At 37.2% G+C, this 18,924-nt stretch overlaps 1 protein-coding gene across 5 annotated transcripts in view; it reads left to right on the forward strand.

Annotated features, from left to right (window-relative positions):
* The window catches only part of USP42 (ubiquitin specific peptidase 42), a 56,602-nt gene that overhangs the window by 20,499 nt on the left and 17,179 nt on the right, over positions 1-18,924 (forward strand). For 4 of the 5 annotated variants that reach the window (XM_043975709.1, XM_043975710.1, XM_043975711.1 and 1 more), the window contains 10 exons: positions 1,343-1,445; positions 3,874-3,941; positions 4,074-4,144; positions 7,268-7,350; positions 9,523-9,634; positions 10,904-11,044; positions 11,224-11,324; positions 11,634-11,787; positions 12,549-13,304; positions 13,438-13,532. In XM_043975709.1, coding sequence (XP_043831644.1) covers positions 1,343-1,445; positions 3,874-3,941; positions 4,074-4,144; positions 7,268-7,350; positions 9,523-9,634; positions 10,904-11,044; positions 11,224-11,324; positions 11,634-11,787; positions 12,549-13,304; positions 13,438-13,532 — 1,684 coding nt within the window. Of the gene's footprint in view, positions 1-1,342; positions 1,446-3,873; positions 3,942-4,073; positions 4,145-5,849; positions 5,966-7,267; positions 7,351-9,522; positions 9,635-10,903; positions 11,045-11,223; positions 11,325-11,633; positions 11,788-12,548; positions 13,305-13,437; positions 13,533-18,924 lie in introns of those variants that run through there. The other variant, XM_043975713.1, reaches the window with a different exon arrangement.

The raw sequence follows: 18,924 nt of genomic DNA on the forward strand, positions 1-18,924 counted from the left end.
TCCTCATCCTTTTTGACCTCTCTGTAGCATTTAACCCTTTTGACTACTTTCTCTCTCTCTCTCTCTCTCTCTCTCTCTCTCTCTGGAATTTTTGCAACACTTCTTTCTCTCCTATCTATATCTGACTTCTCCTTCTCAGTCTTTTTTGCTGGATCCTCATTCTGGAACTGCTCCCTATCTATGAGTTTCCACAAGACTCTGTCCTAGTTTCTTTTTTCTTTCTACACCTTCTTTCTCAGTGATCTCATCAACTACTTTGAGTTCACTTGTCATCTCTCTACAGATAACTCCCAGATTTATATATATGATCCTAGTCTTACTTCTGAGCACCAGGACCTCATCACCAATGGTCTGTTGGAACTGGATGTCCCTTAGGCATTGAATACTCAACTTATCCCCCAACTTCTCCTGCTCCTTGACTTTACTGCTCCCTTCAAGGGCACCAGTATGCTTTCAGTAACTCAGAGGTTATTTTTCCTTCACTGTCACTCACATCCCATATCGTCAGTTTTTAAGTCTTGTCTTTTCTGTCTTCACAACACATCTGGCATAATACATCCCCTTCTCTCAACTCATACAGTCACCACCATAGTTTAAGTCCTTATAACCTCTTTCCTATGCTATTGAAATAGTTTCTTGTTTTAGTAGTCTCCCTATGCCAGGTCTTTCATCCAGCCCATCCTCCACATAGCTGCCAAAGTAGTATATTTAAGGTACAAGTATGGCGACGTCACTCTGCTACTCATGAAGTTCCACTAGTTTCCTTTTACCTCTAGTATAAAGCACAGATTATGATATCATTATAAGGCCTCCACAATCTGGCTTCAGCCTACCTTTCCTGGTTTATTACATCATTCCCTTTACTTATTCAATGTTCCAGCCAAACCCAATGATTTATAATAAACATTCCACCTTCCATCTTTGTGTTTTTGCACAAGCTTTCTCCCATACCTGTAATGTACTCCCTTCTCACCTCTTAGAAATCCCTAGCTTTGTTTGAAGCTCAGCTCAAGTGCTACCTCCTTATAAATGGCCTTTCTCAATCCTCTCAGCTTCTTACTGCCTACCTTCCCTTCTCGAAAATGACCCTATATTTAATTTATATTTACTTAAATGTACATGTTTCTTCTAATAGAATGTTAAAATTCATGATTGTTTTAATTTTTTCTTTGTATCCTTAGGCCTGACCGCATAGTAGTTGCTTAATAAATGTTCATTGATTTTGTTAGTATGACTTCATGAAAGAATTATGCACATGTTATTAAATCAAAGCATTCTCACAGGATCTTTGACAAAATAATATGTGATTAGAAAAACTTTTGTCTTTATTTTAATTCCATAGGTATAGCTAAACACTTCCGTTTTGGAAACCAGGAAGATGCCCATGAATTTCTTCGATACACTGTTGATGCAATGCAGAAAGCATGCCTGAATGGCAGCACTAAGTAAGTGCAAACTCTGTAACAATATTTTCTTCTCCTTGTATCTCTGTGTAATTAAACTTTTTTTGGCTAGTTTTTGTTGAAAAACAAATAGTTGCTTACCATTCAGAAATAATTTTTTAAAACATCTATGCTGATTTCAAAATGATTAAGGAAAAGAATATCCCCTCCCCGTTATCAGACCTCAAATAAACATGTTTTTCCTTGGTATAATTTAATATTGTTCTATATAGTCAGAAATCAGTTAATGGATTTCTGTTAGTCCTTTTGCTGACTATCTTATTACTTCACATTAAAAATTTTGAAAATTGAACTAGTTCTCCTGTTTAGTCATTTTTGTTCTTCCAGTCTCCCAAGGCTACAAAGAAACCTTGGTGTTATCTTGCTTTCCCTTTGTCCCTTATATCCAATATGTCATTACTGTCTTGACCAATTCTTGTCATTTCTTCCTGTGAAATATTTGTGATTCACCCATTTCTTTCCATGTTCACTGCCACTGCCCAAGTGTAGGTTCTTTTATCACTTCCCACCTGTATTACTTTGATGACTTTCTAACTAGGGTCCATACCTCCTGTCTCTCTCCTCTCTAATTGATAATGTATAATTTCATCAGGCTAATCTTACTCATCTTGTCACTCCCTGCTCAGGAACCTACCGTGTCCTCCTACTGCATGTAAAGGCCAAAGTCCTTTGTCTGGCTTTTAAGTCTTTCCATAAGCCCCACCCTTCCTCATCAACCTCATTTTCTACTATTTCTGAAAGCCTTACTATTCTTTGTGCCATGTGCATTTGGGCTTTTGGGCCTTAGCTCGTTCCTCTGCCTAAAATGTCCTCTATTCCCACCTCTATCTAAATTCTACTAATCCTTTAAGGCCCAACTAAGATACTAGTTCTTTTTTAAATCTGCTTTATTCTACCCTGATCTCTCACATCTTAGTATTTTATCTTACTTAATAGTATCACAGAGTTTAGCATTTAAATGTTTTATGTTTTGTCTCTCCAGCTAAATTGTAAGCACCTTGACTTCACTGCTAGAATAGCTTGTAGTACACCTATTTCTTATATACCCTGAGTTTTAGATGAGTTCCTTTACAATTGAAAGTTAGGTCTCTGAATTTTACATAGAATTGTGGTACATACTTGATTTCCAAGTAGTCTATTCTAGTCAAGGCAGGATGAAAACATTTCCTATTTGTACTGTACAGTACAAACTTCAGTAACACAAACACAAGAAAGGTAGTGAGTTGTCGTTGTCATTGTTCAGTCATGTCTCACTCTTTGTGACCCCATTTGGAGTTTTCTTGGCAAATATATTGGAGTGCTTTGCCATGTTCTTCTCCAGCTCTCATTTTACAGATGAGGAATTGAGGCAAACAGGGTTAAGTGATTTTCCTAAGCTAGTAAGTGTCTGATGTCAGATTTGAACTAACGGAGATGAATCTTCCTGACGGCAGGTCTGGCATTCTGTCCACTGTACCACCTAGAGATTCTTGGGTAAAAGAGAGATTTCAGGAGTCTTACTATTTTGAACATGACTGAGTCACAGAGGAGACTGAGATAGAGTGAAGGTTGGTGAGTCAAGAGTGAGAATCAGATACTAAAAGTAATGAGTAATAGGAAAGGCATCTAGGTTCTGAACATTTTCATTCAAGAAAACAGCAGTGTGGTAGAGGGGAAAGAATACTGGATAGTTAAATGGCCTGATTTCTGTTCCTAGTCCTGTGATGAGTCAATCTGAATCTCAATTTCTTCTAACTGTACAGTGAGGATAACACAATTGCTCTATTTCATTATGGTTGTTGTAAGTTCAGATGAGATGATATTTGCAAAGGTGTTTTGAAATGTAAAGATATTTCCATTAATTTTATTGATAGTATAGCTATATAAACTGTTTTTCATTGTTCAGAGCATCTGTATTTATGACTGACATCCATGTAATCTATGGTTTCTGAATTCCTATAGAATTTAAACTTGTCCTTTGATTTAGATAGATGTTCCTAGGCATATGCTTTTTTTTTTCCTTTGGTAAGGCAGTTGGGGTTAAGTGATTTTCCCAGGGTCACACAGCTAATGTCAAGTGTCTGAGGCTGGATTTGAACTCAGGTTCTCCTGACTCCAGGGCTGGTGCTCTATCCACTGTGCTACCTAGCAGTCCCCTGCATATGCTTTTTTTTTTTTTTTTTTGGCACGGGGCAATGGGGGTTAAGTGACTTGCCCAGGGTCACACAGCTAGTAAGTGTTAAGTGTCTGAGGCTGGATTTGAACTCAGGTACTCCTGAATCCAGGGCCAGCGCTTTAACCACTGCGCCATCTAGCTGCCCCTTGCATATGCTTTTAAGAATAGATATGACTTTCTTAGGCCTAGCAAAACTCTTTTTATCCAAAGTGATCTAGCTATTAAAAAAATTCAATGTACCTAATTTATTTTCAGATTGGACCGGCACTCCCAGGCTACCACACTTGTTTGTCAAATATTTGGAGGCTACCTGAGATCTCGAGGTATATTCTAATATGTTTCACAGATTTAAAATGTAATGCTTGATTATGATATTGCATTTTTGTTCAGCCATCTCAATAGTTGGTCTTGCCATAATGATTGTCTTTTGCTAAATCTTTTCATTTTGATTTTAGTAAAGTGTATGAACTGCAAAGGAGTTTCTGATACCTTCGATCCATACCTTGATATTCCACTGGAAATAAAGGTAAATTATGTATTTGTTATAGTAGCCAAGGGTAAAGAAACTTAGTAATGCCCATTGTGACTCTCCATGCAGTTTAGCTCATTAAAAATCTAGACTAGATAGCTTTTAGTAGTAGCAAAGAATTAGAAATTGAGGGGATGCCCATCAATTGGGGAATGGCTAAACAAGTTGTGGGATATGAATGTAATGGAGTACTATTGTGCTATAAGAAATGATGAGCAGGCAGATTAAAAAAAAAACCTGGAAAGACTTACATGAACTGATGTTGAGTGAAGTGAGCAGAGCCAGGAGAACAATGCAGTAACAGCAACATTGTGCAATGATCAACTATGATAAACTTAACTCTTCTCAGCAACACAGTGATCCAAGACAATTCCAAAAAATTTATGATGGAAATTGGTATCCAAATCCAGAGAAACAACTATGGAGTCTGAATGCAGATCAAGGAATACTATTTTCACTTTTTTTGGTTTTTTCTTTCTCATGGCTTTTCTCTTTTGTTCTGATTCTTTTCACAACATGACTAATGTGGAAATATATTTAACATGATCACACGTATAAAAAAATTAAAATCTTTGTTTAAAGTGGGTCCCAAAAAATCTAAACTAGACTTGTACATAGGTTTCAAGTAAGTTATGAATCTAAGATGCTCATACTTCATGTAATAGGTGATATAGTAGGTGTTAGTCTGTCCTGGGAAGAAAATTAGAAAAACTATGTACACATTTGTAATTTCTTTAGCACTTCCATCTTCCAGTGTATGATAGGACAGTGAGATGTAACCTAATGAGAAATAAAAAAATCTCATTTCATTCATGTATAATAACTAAAATCTTTGCTCTGCCTTGTAATTGTATTCAATATATGTATCAATGAAAATCCATCATTAGATGGTATCTTCAGGAGCCACAAAAGAGAAAGGAATCATGCCACAGCTAGGTTGCAAACTCCTTGCCACATGCTATTGGTTATGCCCTTTATTGATTCTGTTTATGAGAGAATCCCCTCTTTTTATGCTTGACTACTTAAACACCATTTACTCTTCAAATCCCCAAAGGTTATTACCTATTGTTGTCTAATGTTCTTTGGTGTCCAAAATTATATGATAACTTCTGGGAATAGTGTTACATTCACTCATAGTAAGAACTATAATTCAACCTATAGGCTCCATAGAAACAACTAAAACTACTGAAATTAAAGGTTGAGCATTGTTTGGGAAAGCTCTATGCATTTTCAAATGATTCGGTATGTATGTCTTCATAAGATTCTCAGCTGTGTTTGTTACATAAAACGCAAAGACTTGGTTCCATTCTATTTTCCTATCCATTTTACAATATACCCCAGATGAGTCTTCCTTAAAGCATAGCTCTGATATGTTCATCTCACCCCAATCAATCAATGGCTCCCCGTTGCCTACCGAGTCAGGTTATTATGCAGTTCTGGTGATACTACTCTCTCCTCAAAATAATCAATGGCACCACATTGTTTACCAAATAAAGTTATTACTTATTTCATTATGCAAGACCTTCCACATTATGGCCCCGGTCTATCTTTTCCTGTATTCTCTAGCAGTCTTCTCTTATAATCAACTCAATTGGGCTTTTCATTGTTTCCTAAATATATCCCTTTGTTTTGAAGATCTTCTCTCCTCAAATATAAGGTTTCTCCTGTCTCTTGCTTAATTCTTATAGAAATCGTGCCAGTCTTATAAAGTCACAGTTCTACCTTCCTCCCTTTCCTGATTTCTTCTCCCTACGTTCTTGACAACTGTATACTATTTCTCCTTCCTCTGAACTGCCATAGATCATCGTTTTACTTATGGTATTTAGGTTTTTAAAATATCCTTTTAACTAGATTATAAACTCTTTGAGGACAGAGAATGGGTCTTTTTTTAGCTTTTATACCCTCTGCATCATCTAGCACAGTGCTTAGCACATAATAGACATTCAATAAATATTTCTTAAATTGAGCTAAAAGACATAATCATAAGTTTAGTCCGTGGCCTCAGTCAGTATAGTTTACTTAGGCATGAGGTTTTTTGTTATGTTTTTGTTTTTTTGCATAGGTCCTATTTCTACTTTAAAATGTATACTTTACCTGATGTAATACTTGATTTTCCAAAAGGTGTTCAGTGAGATATATTAAAGCCAGAATTCTTCCTCTTTGGTGTGCTTGCACTGGCCTCTTTTGGGAAAGAGTCAACTCATTTCAGCAAACATTTATTAAATGCCTATTATGTTCAAAGTGCTGGATATACAAAAATAAAAGCTTCTGCCATTAAAGTGATTATGTTCTACTGGAGTCTAAAATATGCTTATGAGTGTCCTAAACTCCAAATACAATTACTTTACTTCCAGGAGAAAAAATGCCCAGACTTTTTGTTTGTTTGTTTGTTTTGGGTTTTTTTTTTTTGCTTTTTGGGTTTTGGGGTTTTTTTTGCAGGCAGTGGGGGTTAAGTGACTTGCCCAGGGTCACACAGCTAGTAAGTGTCAAGTGTCTGAGGCCAGATTTGAACTCCGGTACTCCTGAATCCAGGGCCGGTGCTTTAACCACTGCGCCATCTAGCTGCCCCCACGCCCAGACTTTTTGCAGTCTCTGATTTAAAAAATGAATGGTATACAGAAACAGAAAAATTTGCTATAAATGGTACAACTCAGTACTATTCTTATTTAGTATTTGCGGATGGCAAGTGGTTTACATAAGTTTTCATGTTTTTCAGTCTCTGTATTGCAATACTTCAAGGATTTGTAGTTTCTTCATTGTGGATAATTCTTTTATTTGCACAGATTTGAACTCCTTTACATTTTAGTAGATATTCTCAAGAGTAACTCTGACTGAAAAACTTAGCCCCTTGTGGCCAGCTCGATGATGAGCTTTTTATCATCATCGCTCATCAAGGCTAGTTGTCAGGAAATAGACATACAGTCCATCACTGAGTATACTTGCCTTACTACTGGCCAAATCTCTACTGGCACAGTCTTTGAGAAACCAGTGTCACTTCTATGCCAAGTTGAGGTGTCAAGAGTAGGACTTAAGGTGACAGTTCAGTATTTATAGTACTATTATAATTGTTTTTGTAGTGGTGTTTGAAATAAAATACTGTACTGTTTTTCTGACTTCTAGGCTGCCCAGAGTGTCAACAAAGCCTTGGAACAGTTTGTGAAACCTGAGCAATTAGATGGAGAAAATTCCTATAAATGTAGCAAGTAAGATGAACATTGTTGTCTGATTTTGGTTTCTTAAAGCAGCTATTTTAAAAAAAGGAGGGGTGGGATAGAGGGGGAGGGAGCCAAGAAGATAGCAGCAGTTCTTGACCCACATACCTACTGTCTTTTTTTTCTTTTTTTTTTTCTGTAAGTTTTGTTGATGCCTTTTGTTTTTACATCATTGTCATTCATAGTCATAGTCATATCATAGTCACCATGATAAAAATATAACCAGGAACAAAAAGATTTTCCCAGACAGCTTTCTATGGCAGACCACATCTTCTCACACAGCTGACAGAGATGTGTAGAGTATATAAGATCCCATTGTTTGTAATCTGCTTATTAAAAAAAAAAAGTCTTAATAGAGGCACAATGAAGCCTTAAAAGTTCTCCTCAATAGGGTGTTTCCAGTACATGTGAAAGTCATAAATAGTCAAAAATCAATTTAACCAGACATAACTTTAAACAGTCCACTGAACATTCGCATGAAACAAGGCATAAGATAGTGAGTATATGCTCATGAAAGATGTTCACTGGTTTAAGAGTTCAAATAGAAAGATTCTCTATCATTTGTTGGGTTCTCTAAATTTGCCTGTTCATTGATGACACTGTGCTAATTGATTTGAGCCTGAAATACTACAGGTCTAATCAGTGAGGGTCATAGTTATGCAAAAGAGATAAGGCCACACTGGAAAAACAAGGTGAATCAAGAATGCATATTGCCTAGATTACAATTGCCAGCTAATTGAGATAGCCTATACATGTGGGTAATTATACAGCAATGTCAGTAATTCCCATTGCTTTTCACTGCTACAAAAGCCTATTTTAAACACTTACTTATATTCTCACTCTATTCCCTTCTTGTTATTGTCTGTTTAGCGCTGGGATGTAATATGCACTTTGTCAATAGGTACCAGTCTCTGACATAGAATATGTTGTGGTCTAACAATTTTGTTTCAGACTTCCAGTTATATAAACTAAACCATTTTTTGACTATTAATTTGATTGAGTCTAATTTAGAAGAGAGAAAGAAGACTGTAGTCAACCTGTTTTAGATTAACTAGTCACTTGTCTGATTTCCATCTGTTCAAAATTAGGACCTATCTTTTGTTTTCCCTTTCATCCTTCATTAGAAGAGAGGTCTTTTTCTCTTTTCTCTTTTTAGTTTTGGAACTGCTTTTTTGGGCTGTTGTATAGATTTTCCCAAGGTAATTTTAATAACACTCTTAAGCTTAGCAGATTAAAAAAAAAAAGTCTTAATAGAGGCACATCTACATTGTTTGAGCAAGATCTGGAATGTTTTGATTTTTTTGTTTCCTAAAAACCTGAAGCTGAGCTAGACCCAGAATTAAACAGAAGGAGCAGTAGACAGGATTGCCTTTGGGAAATTGGGCAGTGCTTTTAAAGACAGCTTCTCCCCCACCCAAAGAATCTCCTTGAAACAAAGGCCCATCTTTGTTAACAGTATTCTTCTGGTGATGCTGTGTGGCTTCAAGTAATAGAACATCAGTCTCTGAAGAATTAAAATTGTGTTACCTAATGGGCAGTGAAGTTGTACCTGGTGAGCACAAGTAAATTGTAGCACATTATCTAGAAAGAATTGGGCAAAAGAAATGATGTAAAGGATATTATCAGAGAAAGATGTATAATCAGAAAAGGAGATAGGCTAGTCTTGTGGTGAGAATAAAGGACAATTGATACAGAGCTCATGTGAAGACCAATGGAGCATGAAATGCCAGACCTAAAGGAAGGCCCCTCAGATGCCGAGTGGCGACCTTTTAGAGAATTTTGGGAAGATATGGACACGAATTGCACAGAAGGAGAGGGAAGAAATAGCTCATGATCTGTATCACTAAAGGTAGTGTCTGCATTGATGGAGGTCACATATCTAAGAAGTCCTGTTGCAAAATCTACAGGGCTCTACTATATGCTCTTGTCAGAAAATCATTCTGAAAAGTTTCAAGTTTAATTTCATTATGATTTTGTCTGTTTTAGGGTTCATCGTATACTCTGAGCTTTGTCTCTCACTGCACTGAACTCTAAACTTCTTTTGGAAACTAATTTGGGATGTTTGAAGAGAATATTAGCCATATCTTTTGAGCAAGTAAGAACATGAAGGACTAAAGAAAACATTCATCTCAAGTGTAACCAAATGTTTTTGCTTCTTTTAAGGTGTAAAAAGATGGTTCCAGCTTCAAAGAGGTTTACTATACATAGATCATCTAATGTTCTTACCTTATCTTTGAAACGTTTTGCGAATTTCAGTGGTGGAAAAATTGCTAAGGTATGTAGAACATATTTCCCGTCTTTATGTTGAAATTTTTCAGATCTTAAGTGTTAGCCCTTCATAAATAGCTCTAGACTAACAGTAATGTTTAATTGAATTGTTTTGTCTCTTGATTTTTCTGTGTCCTTTCTTTGTCCCTATAGTGTAGGGGATTCATTGCAAGTCTACTGGGAGAGAAAATAAACAGTATTAAAGAAACAATAATAACAATAATAGCTAATAATATATAGTGCTTTAAGGTTTGCAAAGTGCTTTATAAATTTATTTCATTTGATCCTCACAACATCCCTGGGAGGTAGGTGCTATTGTTACCCTCTTTTTGCAGATAAGGAAACTGAGTTGGAACAAGGTTAAGTGACTTGCCCAGGGTTACGTGGCAGATAATGTCTGAAGCAGGATTTGAATTCAGGTCTCCCTGAGTCCAGGTCCCGTGCTCTACCCACAATGCCAGCTATCTATTTTTCCTTTAGCATACACTTTAGATAATTGCTTATTCAGAGGATAATGCCATAGTTGGTTAACTTGAATATTCAATAGTTACCTATGGTAGAAATAATAAATATCATCTATGTTTCAGTCTATGATTAGTTCTCCATTAAACATGGTAATGAGAAGACAGGGAGAGCTTGGATAAGTGAAATTCACAGAAAATGCCCATACGTAATTAAGCCTACTTCCCTTCCAAAGTCTTTTTTTACTTGAGTTTCTCAATAGTCGCAATATTGACTGATTTAAGTTTCACTTTCTTTCCCTTCTCCTTCCCACCCCTCTGGTGGACGTGCTAAGGAGCAATAAAGTGATCAAAAGGTAGGAAGCAGGAGGGAGAAGGAAAATGATTAGTTTATGAATAATCAAGAATTTATTGCCATTGTTACCTAATTTCTGACCAACCGATTTTTAGAAGACTGAAACAAAGGAATTTTCATCATGACTATAACATTGCTCTTCAGAGAATTCATTTAATCACTATGGAATCTATTTTGAAAAAGGGGGGATAAATGCAGTAGGATTTATATCTTAACATAGATTTGCATAAACTCAGAGGTTAAATCATGTTCTTTGAAATACAATTACATTTATTAAACCCTTGATATAACAACACAGCCTATAAGGGAAGTGTTACTCTTCACCCCCTACTTAAGGAATGTAGAAGGGTTTCACTGTACTTTTAATTGTAAGAGCTGTCCTTTGTAAATTGTTCTAAACCTATTAAGTAAAATGTATGTTCAGAAATGACTTTTTTTCTTTCTTTCCACTTTTATTTAGGATGTAAAATATCCTGAGTATCTTGATATTCGACCATATATGTCTCAACCAAATGGAGAACCAATTATTTATGTTCTATATGCAGTGTTAGTGCATACTGGTTTTAGCTGTCATGCTGGTCATTACTACTGTTACATAAAGGTAAGTTCTTAAATATTCAAATTTATCATTTAAAAAAATTGAAATACTACTAGGGAACGTTATAGTCTTTTCTTCCCTTCTGACTCTGTTACTTTAAATGAATTATCCTGTCTGTGGCATTTTATTTCTATCCAATTATAGATGGACAATGTAACGATTTCATTCATTTTCTTTTGCAGGCTAGTAATGGACAATGGTACCAGATGAATGATTCCATTGTTTCTACCAGTGACATCAGATCAGTGCTTAACCAGCAAGCTTATGTCCTCTTTTATATCAGGTACTATGATTATAAACAAAATATCCATTTATCAATGCACTGAAATAAATTCTTTTAAAATACTGACTTTTTTGATGGCAGATACTAGGATCAAAGCTGAAATAAGGTTATCAGAATTTCTTGTCTTTTAGTAGGCTACTGGAAGAATCAGCTGCTGAATAAATAGTTTAGAAGATTGCCATATTCCACCTTTGAGCCAGGTTTCTTACATACAAATTGAATAGTGATGTGTAGCTTTCTTTACAAGGAGAAGCTCTTTGTATTATTCTTGGCAGTGTAATAGAAACACTCTCCCTGTTTCTTTTCTAGGTCCCATGATGTGAAAAATGGAGGTGAACACACTCATTCCATTCATACTCCAGGACAGTCTTCTCCTCGACCGGTGATTAATCAGCGGGTAGTCAATAATAAACAGACTGTGTCAGGCTTTATTGGACCACAACTTCCTCCTCATATGATAAAGGTAACATTTCCTAGGTAGAGTACAAACTCCTTGCTGTTAATTTGTTAATTTATAGGCTGAACTAGATGGCCAACTCTGAAAAATTAGTGCATGAGCAGAGTTCTTTAATTAGTTAGATGTTGTTACAAAGGGGGAGCACAAACTGTCTATCTCATACCTGGGTGGCATTTCCCCATGTCATGTGGTGTTGGTATGATTAAGTGGGTGAGTGGAATTAAGTTACTTGTAAACAGGAAAGGGCCCTCTAGGAACTCTTCCAGAAAAGATAAATGTGGCCCAAATGGCAGGAGGAGTTTCTTCCTTCTTGTCAAAGTTGAGAATTTGTCTAATGAGTGTATGTGTATTAATATATAATAATAGTATAATATATTATATATGTTATATATAACCAAAAAAAGTTTTATTCTTTCAGTCTTCCATTACTGGTTCCACTCCTGAAAAATCTATTTATCCAAAGGAAACAAATGTATTTTGTGATTGTAAGTGTATGTGTATGGGTGGGAGAAAGGGTAAAAAGGAAGAGAGAAGGAAGGGTGCTAGATGGGAAAAGAGTGAAGAAGTGGAAATTAGATGGGGGGATTTAGGGGAAGAGATGGAAGAGAAAATATCCGTTATGTTAGGCTTCTCGTTAGTTTTTTAAAAGTATGTATGATCAAAAAAATATGCAAATGGATACAATTCTAGGCCTAGATGTGTGTGTGTGTGTGTGTGTGTGTGTGTGAGATTGAGATACTCAATTGTTTATAATATTTTACTTGCAGAATTCTAATCACTTAAATGGGACTGGACCATTGAAAGAAACTCCAAGCTGTTCTGTGGCAAGTGCTAGTAACTCTAATTTAAACAGAGCAAGTCCTGCTCCTGCTTCAACTTCTATTCAAAATTGGACAGTTAACAGACCCTCAATTATTCCTGAGCCTCCCAAGAAGCAAAAAATCACTATCAGTATTCATAACAAGTTGCCTGTTCGACAAGGTCAGTCTCAACCTACTCTTCACAACAATTCTTTAGAAAACCTCAGCAAGTCCATTCCCTCATCTACCATTACTAATTCTTCTGCATTACAATCTACCTCAAATGCATCGACAATGTCAGTTGCTACTAAAGTATCAAAACAGATCACACCTAGTGAATCTTGTTCCAAGCCAGTAATGAATGGCAAGTCCAAGCTCACCTCCAGTGTGCTGGTCCCTTATGGTGCAGAGTCTTCAGAAGAATCTGATGAGGAGTCAAAGGGACTGGGTAAGGAGAATGGCCATGTAAAACCTCTGAATGGACTTCTGACTGGAAATGGAGTTGGCCTGCTCCCAAACACTTGTTCTTCCTGTCAAGATGCTGAAGATGATGAGGCTTCTCATCATGAACTGCCAGAAACTGTGACAGTAAATGGTGCTAATAGTATAGAGAATAGTGAACCTAAAGAAAATGGACTGTCATTTGATGATCCCACTTGCCAAGTCAAGCCTGCTAAACATTCAGAAAATCCCTTTTCTAAGACAAACGGATTACATGGAAAGGTGAGCATGCCTCATCAGTTTACACATTTTAAGGGGATGGCTTTGAACTTAACAGTAATGGTAATCCAGCCACCAAAAGAAATGAATTGTACCACTAGTATATTTAAAGAGATCTTTTGTTTTTTTATTTTAGTTGATGCCTACTCCTTTGCCTCCACTCCCAGAAGACAGAATTGTAGAGTCTTTCAGATTCAGCAACAAATTAAAAAACTTGACTGATGATATAAGGTAATACAAAACTAAATAATCGGAATGGAAATCCTTCATCATGAATCTCATTGGCTACTAAAGCTCTGTAGTATTTAAACAAATGTTAGTGGTCCTTTTTCCACTTGATATTACTATATTACTTGCACGTTTTAACTGATCTTCATGTGATTTCCCGAAATGACCTTTTAATATCATGGAATAACTTGTAAAAATTTTCAAGAATGTAGTTTTTGTGTGCCAGATATTATACTGTGAGTCTGACAGTCCATTTAAATTAGACTCATTCAGGCTAATGTGTATTTCCCCCAAATAGCCTCCTCTTTTCAGTTGTAATTGTGGTTGATGTCCTTGTTTTGGGGATTATAACTTCATAGTGCATTGTTAATGATAAATAATATGCTTATACACTTAAGTACCATATTTATTGTGTAATTTCCCCCATTTTGTCATAGGTATTTTCACTGCCATCTGAGATTTCCCTGCCTGTGTAACTGCCAAAGAGTTACACAGCAGTCAGTGGCAGAAATATTGGCATATACATTACCAGGTTGGCCCCAGGGTGATGAATTTTTCAGCCACAACAATTCTTGAAGATCATCTTAGTCATAGAGGAGCTGCATTTTGTCGCTAGAGCCTGTACCACACTGACCAAAGTATAAATCCTTTAAGTATTCAAGTATAGATATCCTATAACTTCTTTTCAGTAATTCCTTACTACTTCCTTGGTGATTAAAAAAGGCAGTGTTTTCTTAGAGTAGCCTTTCAAGCTTAAGCAATTTTGATCCGGGGGGAAAAGGTACAGGAAAATTTTACAGCTCGAAATCATGACTCTATTTTTTCCACCAGTACTGGAGAGTTATTGGGAGAAGGCAGCCCTGTACTCCCTAGGAAGGAGGTGGCTGGGAAGTAGTTGAGCCAGGAAAGAGAAGTGAATCTTCCAAGCTTAGTCAGGGGCAAGGAGTCAGCTTCTCCTCAAAACCCTTGTCTGCTCTAAAGATGCCTCTGCTATTACTAGTGATTACTGTTTCAGAGCAGAAAGAAAAAGAGGAGGGAGAATTATGGGAGGCAAACAGTTTCCTTGACTGATATGGTACCAATTAAAATATTGAAGAAGTTGAATAATGTAAATATTTATACCATATGTCTTATAATTAATAATGAAGGTATCAAATACATTTCCTCTCAGAAGCAAAGGGGTCTTCTATTTAGAGCAGATTACCACCTCTAAGAGTACCATGTGATGATTTATTTTGAATTTTTACATTATTTAGAATAATAGAACATTAACTCAGGAAATTGGGACCTTTAGAGAGTTGATCTACTCCAGTCTCCTACTTTAGAGATGAAGAAACTGAATATTACTAACTAATAATGATCATCACCTCCAGATTGGACTTTTAAAATATAATGATTTCTGCTTGTTTGATTCACAAAATTTCAGCTTAATAGATTGTAGATGGTTATTACCAAGCACATGTGACTATTTAGCCCACAAGGTAAATAAAATCTGAGGCTGTCTTTTCACCTTTAAAAACCTTCCTTATAAATTTAACCTAATTGTAGTAGAGTAAGAGATGTACTGGGGTGGCGGGCGGGGGGGTGGTGGGAACCCTAATGTCTAGGCTAAATAAGGCCCTAAATTCTAGGGGTTAATGGTGCTAGATGGTGCTTTCGGGGCAACCTAAGGACTTTATACTGAGTTTCTAAGAGGATACTGATAGAAGAGAATTCTTCAGGCCGCAGAACTTCATGAAAGGCTGAATTTTAAGTAAAAAAGCAACAAGTTAGATGAACTGTTAGACTTAAGCAAAGATGGACTCTTTAGGTTTAAAGCTGATAAATTATATACCTAGGAGAAGAGGAGACATAATCAGTCAAGATAACAGGTTTAGGGGGCAACTAGGTGGCGCAGTGGATAAAGTACCAGCCTTGGATTCAGGAGGACCTGAGTTCAAATCTGGCCTCAGACACTTGACACTTATTAGCTGTGTGACTCTGGGCAAGTCACTTAACCCTCATTGCCCCACCAAAAAAAAGATAATAGGTTCAGCATTTATTACTAGTGCTTCTTCAGAAAGCCAAGGATCGTTGGGTTTTTGTTGTTGTTGTTGTTGTTGTTGTTTTTTAGTGAGGCAGTTGGGGTTAAGTGACTTGCCCAGGGTCACACAGCTACTAAGTGTTAAGTGTCTGAGGCCAGATTTGAACTCAGGTACTCCTGACTCCAGGGCCGGTGCTCTATCCACTGCGCCACCTAGCTGCCCCCAAGGATGGTTGTTAATCCCTCCTTCCACATCTACAACAGAGGTATTGCCGAAAAAGTACTGGACTAGAAATCAGGAGACACAGAATCCTGGTCCCCACTCTGGTGCCATCTAGCTGTGTGACCCTGAGCAAATCACTTGGTCTTTCTGGGCTTCTTTTTCCTCATTTCCATTATGTTGAGGGGAGTTTGAGAGGAGTCAGACAAAATTGGTTCAAGGGTTCCTTCCAGACCTTATATTTTATGATTTTTAATTTTACTTTGGATGAATATAATATACATACCAGAGAGTCACAACTAAATTGTTGAACCCTAATGTTCAGCAGGAATTCTGGCAAATATTAAATTCTGTTCCCAAGGGGGAGATAGAATCCAAAATAAAAAGGGCCCATTAGTAATGACCAATAAAGCTAGTAAGATTATGGATTAAGACAAAAATGCTTGCTTTACTTTCTGGAAAGTTGGGGTTCTTTTATGCAAAATGATGATAGTATTTCATCAAGAAAGAAGTAGAATATTAATTTCTAGTGAAAACAGCTAATATTAGAAAATTTGAGAACTGAATATAATATTCTTTATATGCTCTTGCAGTCAGTTTTGCATCATCTCCCTAAATGAATATAATGCAGTTCATTATTCCCAAAGGGATCTGTGAATGAAAACAATTTCTTCATTTTTTTAAAAGATTTTTTGAAAGAGGGATTGGAAGTATGATTGGGGAAGTAAGATGGGTGGAGAACAAAGTCAAAAGGTATTTTAATTCTTGAATGGTGAGGAAACTTGAAACTGTATTGTATAAATTATGGCTGAGGGGAGCTAGGTGGCGCAGTGGATAGAGCACCGGCCCTGGAGTCAGGAGTACCTGAGTTCAGATCCGGCCTCAGACACTTAACACTTACTAGCTGTGTGACCCTGGGCAAGTCACTTAACCCCAGTTGCCTCACTTAAAAAAAAAAAAGAATGGCTGAAAGAGTTGAGAGGTGTTTAGCTTGTAGAAGAGAAGATTTAGAGGAGTCATATCTGTCTTCAGAAATTTAATAGGCTGTCATGTAGAAGATAATTAGACTTATTCTGTGTAATTTTTCTCTCCCCAGGATTACTGGGTAGAAACTATAGGGAAACTGATTTTAGTTCACTCTAATGAAGAACTTATCAACAATTAAATGTTTTGGAAAACATAATGAGCAGACTCTAGAACTGGAACTGTTCCAAGAAAAGCTAGGTGATGACTTGTTGGGGGTGTTGTAAAGGGAATTAGGGAATTAGGGAATTCATTCAAAAGGGAGGGGGCATGTTTAGATGACTTTGGGGCGGGGCAATGAAGGTTAAGTGACTTGCCTAGGGTCACACAGCTAGTTAAGTGTCAAGCATCTGAGGCTGGATTTGAAATCAGGTCTTCCTGAATCCAGGGCCAGTGCTTTATCCACTGCACCACCTAGCTGCCACCTAGCTAACTTCTAAAGTCTCTTCTACCTCTTTGCTTCTATAAAACTGTGATTCTAATTCCAGTTGGCCTTGTTGTGAAGTGAGTTCTGTAATTATTTTTTCCATCTTCAACCAGCACATCCCTTCCGTAATTCTCTTGTCAGCCAAGGTACTTATAAACCACTCCTCTCCCTTGAATAATTCTTGAATTTTGCAAACTAGTTCTAACAACTTCCAATGTTTTAATGCTGTGAGTTAATGTTTTAGGGTTTCATTTTAGGCAGCACTCATACTGTTATGATTACGGAATGATATCTCATTCATTTTACCCCCAAAAGTAGGAAAGTTATCAAGAATAATTCATTATAAATTTTGGGACAGTCATAATTCCTTGGATGTACAAATAACAATACTTGTTTCATTACTTGTAATGATGATTTTCCTTTCACTCAACTCCAGGCCTCCTTCCCTAGAGCATATCATATAATATAACATGGTTCAGGAATAAGCCTCAGAATATGGTGGAGTAAAGGCAGGAAGTCACCTGGGCTCTCCCAAATTCCCTTACAAACAACTTTAAAATCTTGCCTCAAATTGAATTCCAGAGCAGCAGAACCCACAAAAGGTCAGGGTGAAATAATTTTCAAGCCCAAGATAACTTGGGAGGTCAACAGAAAAGGTCTGTCTCACCAAGGTGGTAATTAGGCCTGGATCCCAGTGTAGTACAGGTTGCGCTCCAGAAAGCCAGTGCTGGGCCTTAGGAGTGGTTGCATTGGTGGTGGCAGTAACTTCAGGAGCTCTCAGCCTATAGATTGTAAAGGGGTTTGACAATAGGTCAGAAGGAGATGCCCTGGGTACGAGACCCTGTTGCATTGCCCATACACATTTTTGAGTTGCAGTCCCAGTGCAAAGAAGAGCACTAGTGCTTGTAATTCCAGAGGAGCAGAGACCCTCATTGCAGTAAGAGGGCAGAAAAGAGTACTTGTGGTGGCTCATGGGGGAGCAGTGGCCCAAGTCAGGTCCAAAGCAAAAAGGAGTACTGATGCTTGTGACCACAGGAGAGCAGGAGCCAGAGTCACAATTACAGGGTCAATAAGGCGTGAAAGCACTTGTAGCCATAGGGCAGCAGAGGCCCTGGTCATAGTTGTAGGGTGTAGAAGAGTACTTGTGGTCACTCACAGACCAGAGGACAGGCTTGGACTACAGTGACCACATCTTTTCTTAGAAGAACTGAAAATTTATAGAGCCCTAGAACTATCTCAAAAAACAGTAATGTAGGACAGCTAGGTGGTGCAGTGGATAAAGCACCGGCCCTGGATTCAAGAGGACCTGAGTTCAAATCCGGCCTCAGACACTTGACACTTACTAGCAGTGTGACCCTGGGCAAGTCACTTAACCCTCATTGCCCCCAAAAGAAAGAAAAAACAGTAACGTGAAAAACCTGAAGCTTGGGATGATGACCTCTCCACACTAGGAGCAGAGTGCAACTTTAACATGAAGTTAACAGTCAAGAATTAGCCTGGAAAAATGAGCAAACAAACAAACAAAAAAAGAACCAGGGAAGATCAAGACACTAACTCAGAAGATGATGAAGTCAAGCTTCAACAAAAAAATGTGAATTCATTACAGGTCCAAAAGGAATTCTCAGAATAACAATCTTACCAAGATTGTTTATGAATAAGTATTGTTGCTTGAGTCTTCCCTGTTTCCCTTCCCCTATTATCT

The sequence above is a fragment of the Dromiciops gliroides genome, chromosome 1 (genome assembly GCF_019393635.1).
Source record: "Dromiciops gliroides isolate mDroGli1 chromosome 1, mDroGli1.pri, whole genome shotgun sequence".
Taxonomy (NCBI): domain Eukaryota; kingdom Metazoa; phylum Chordata; class Mammalia; order Microbiotheria; family Microbiotheriidae; genus Dromiciops; species Dromiciops gliroides.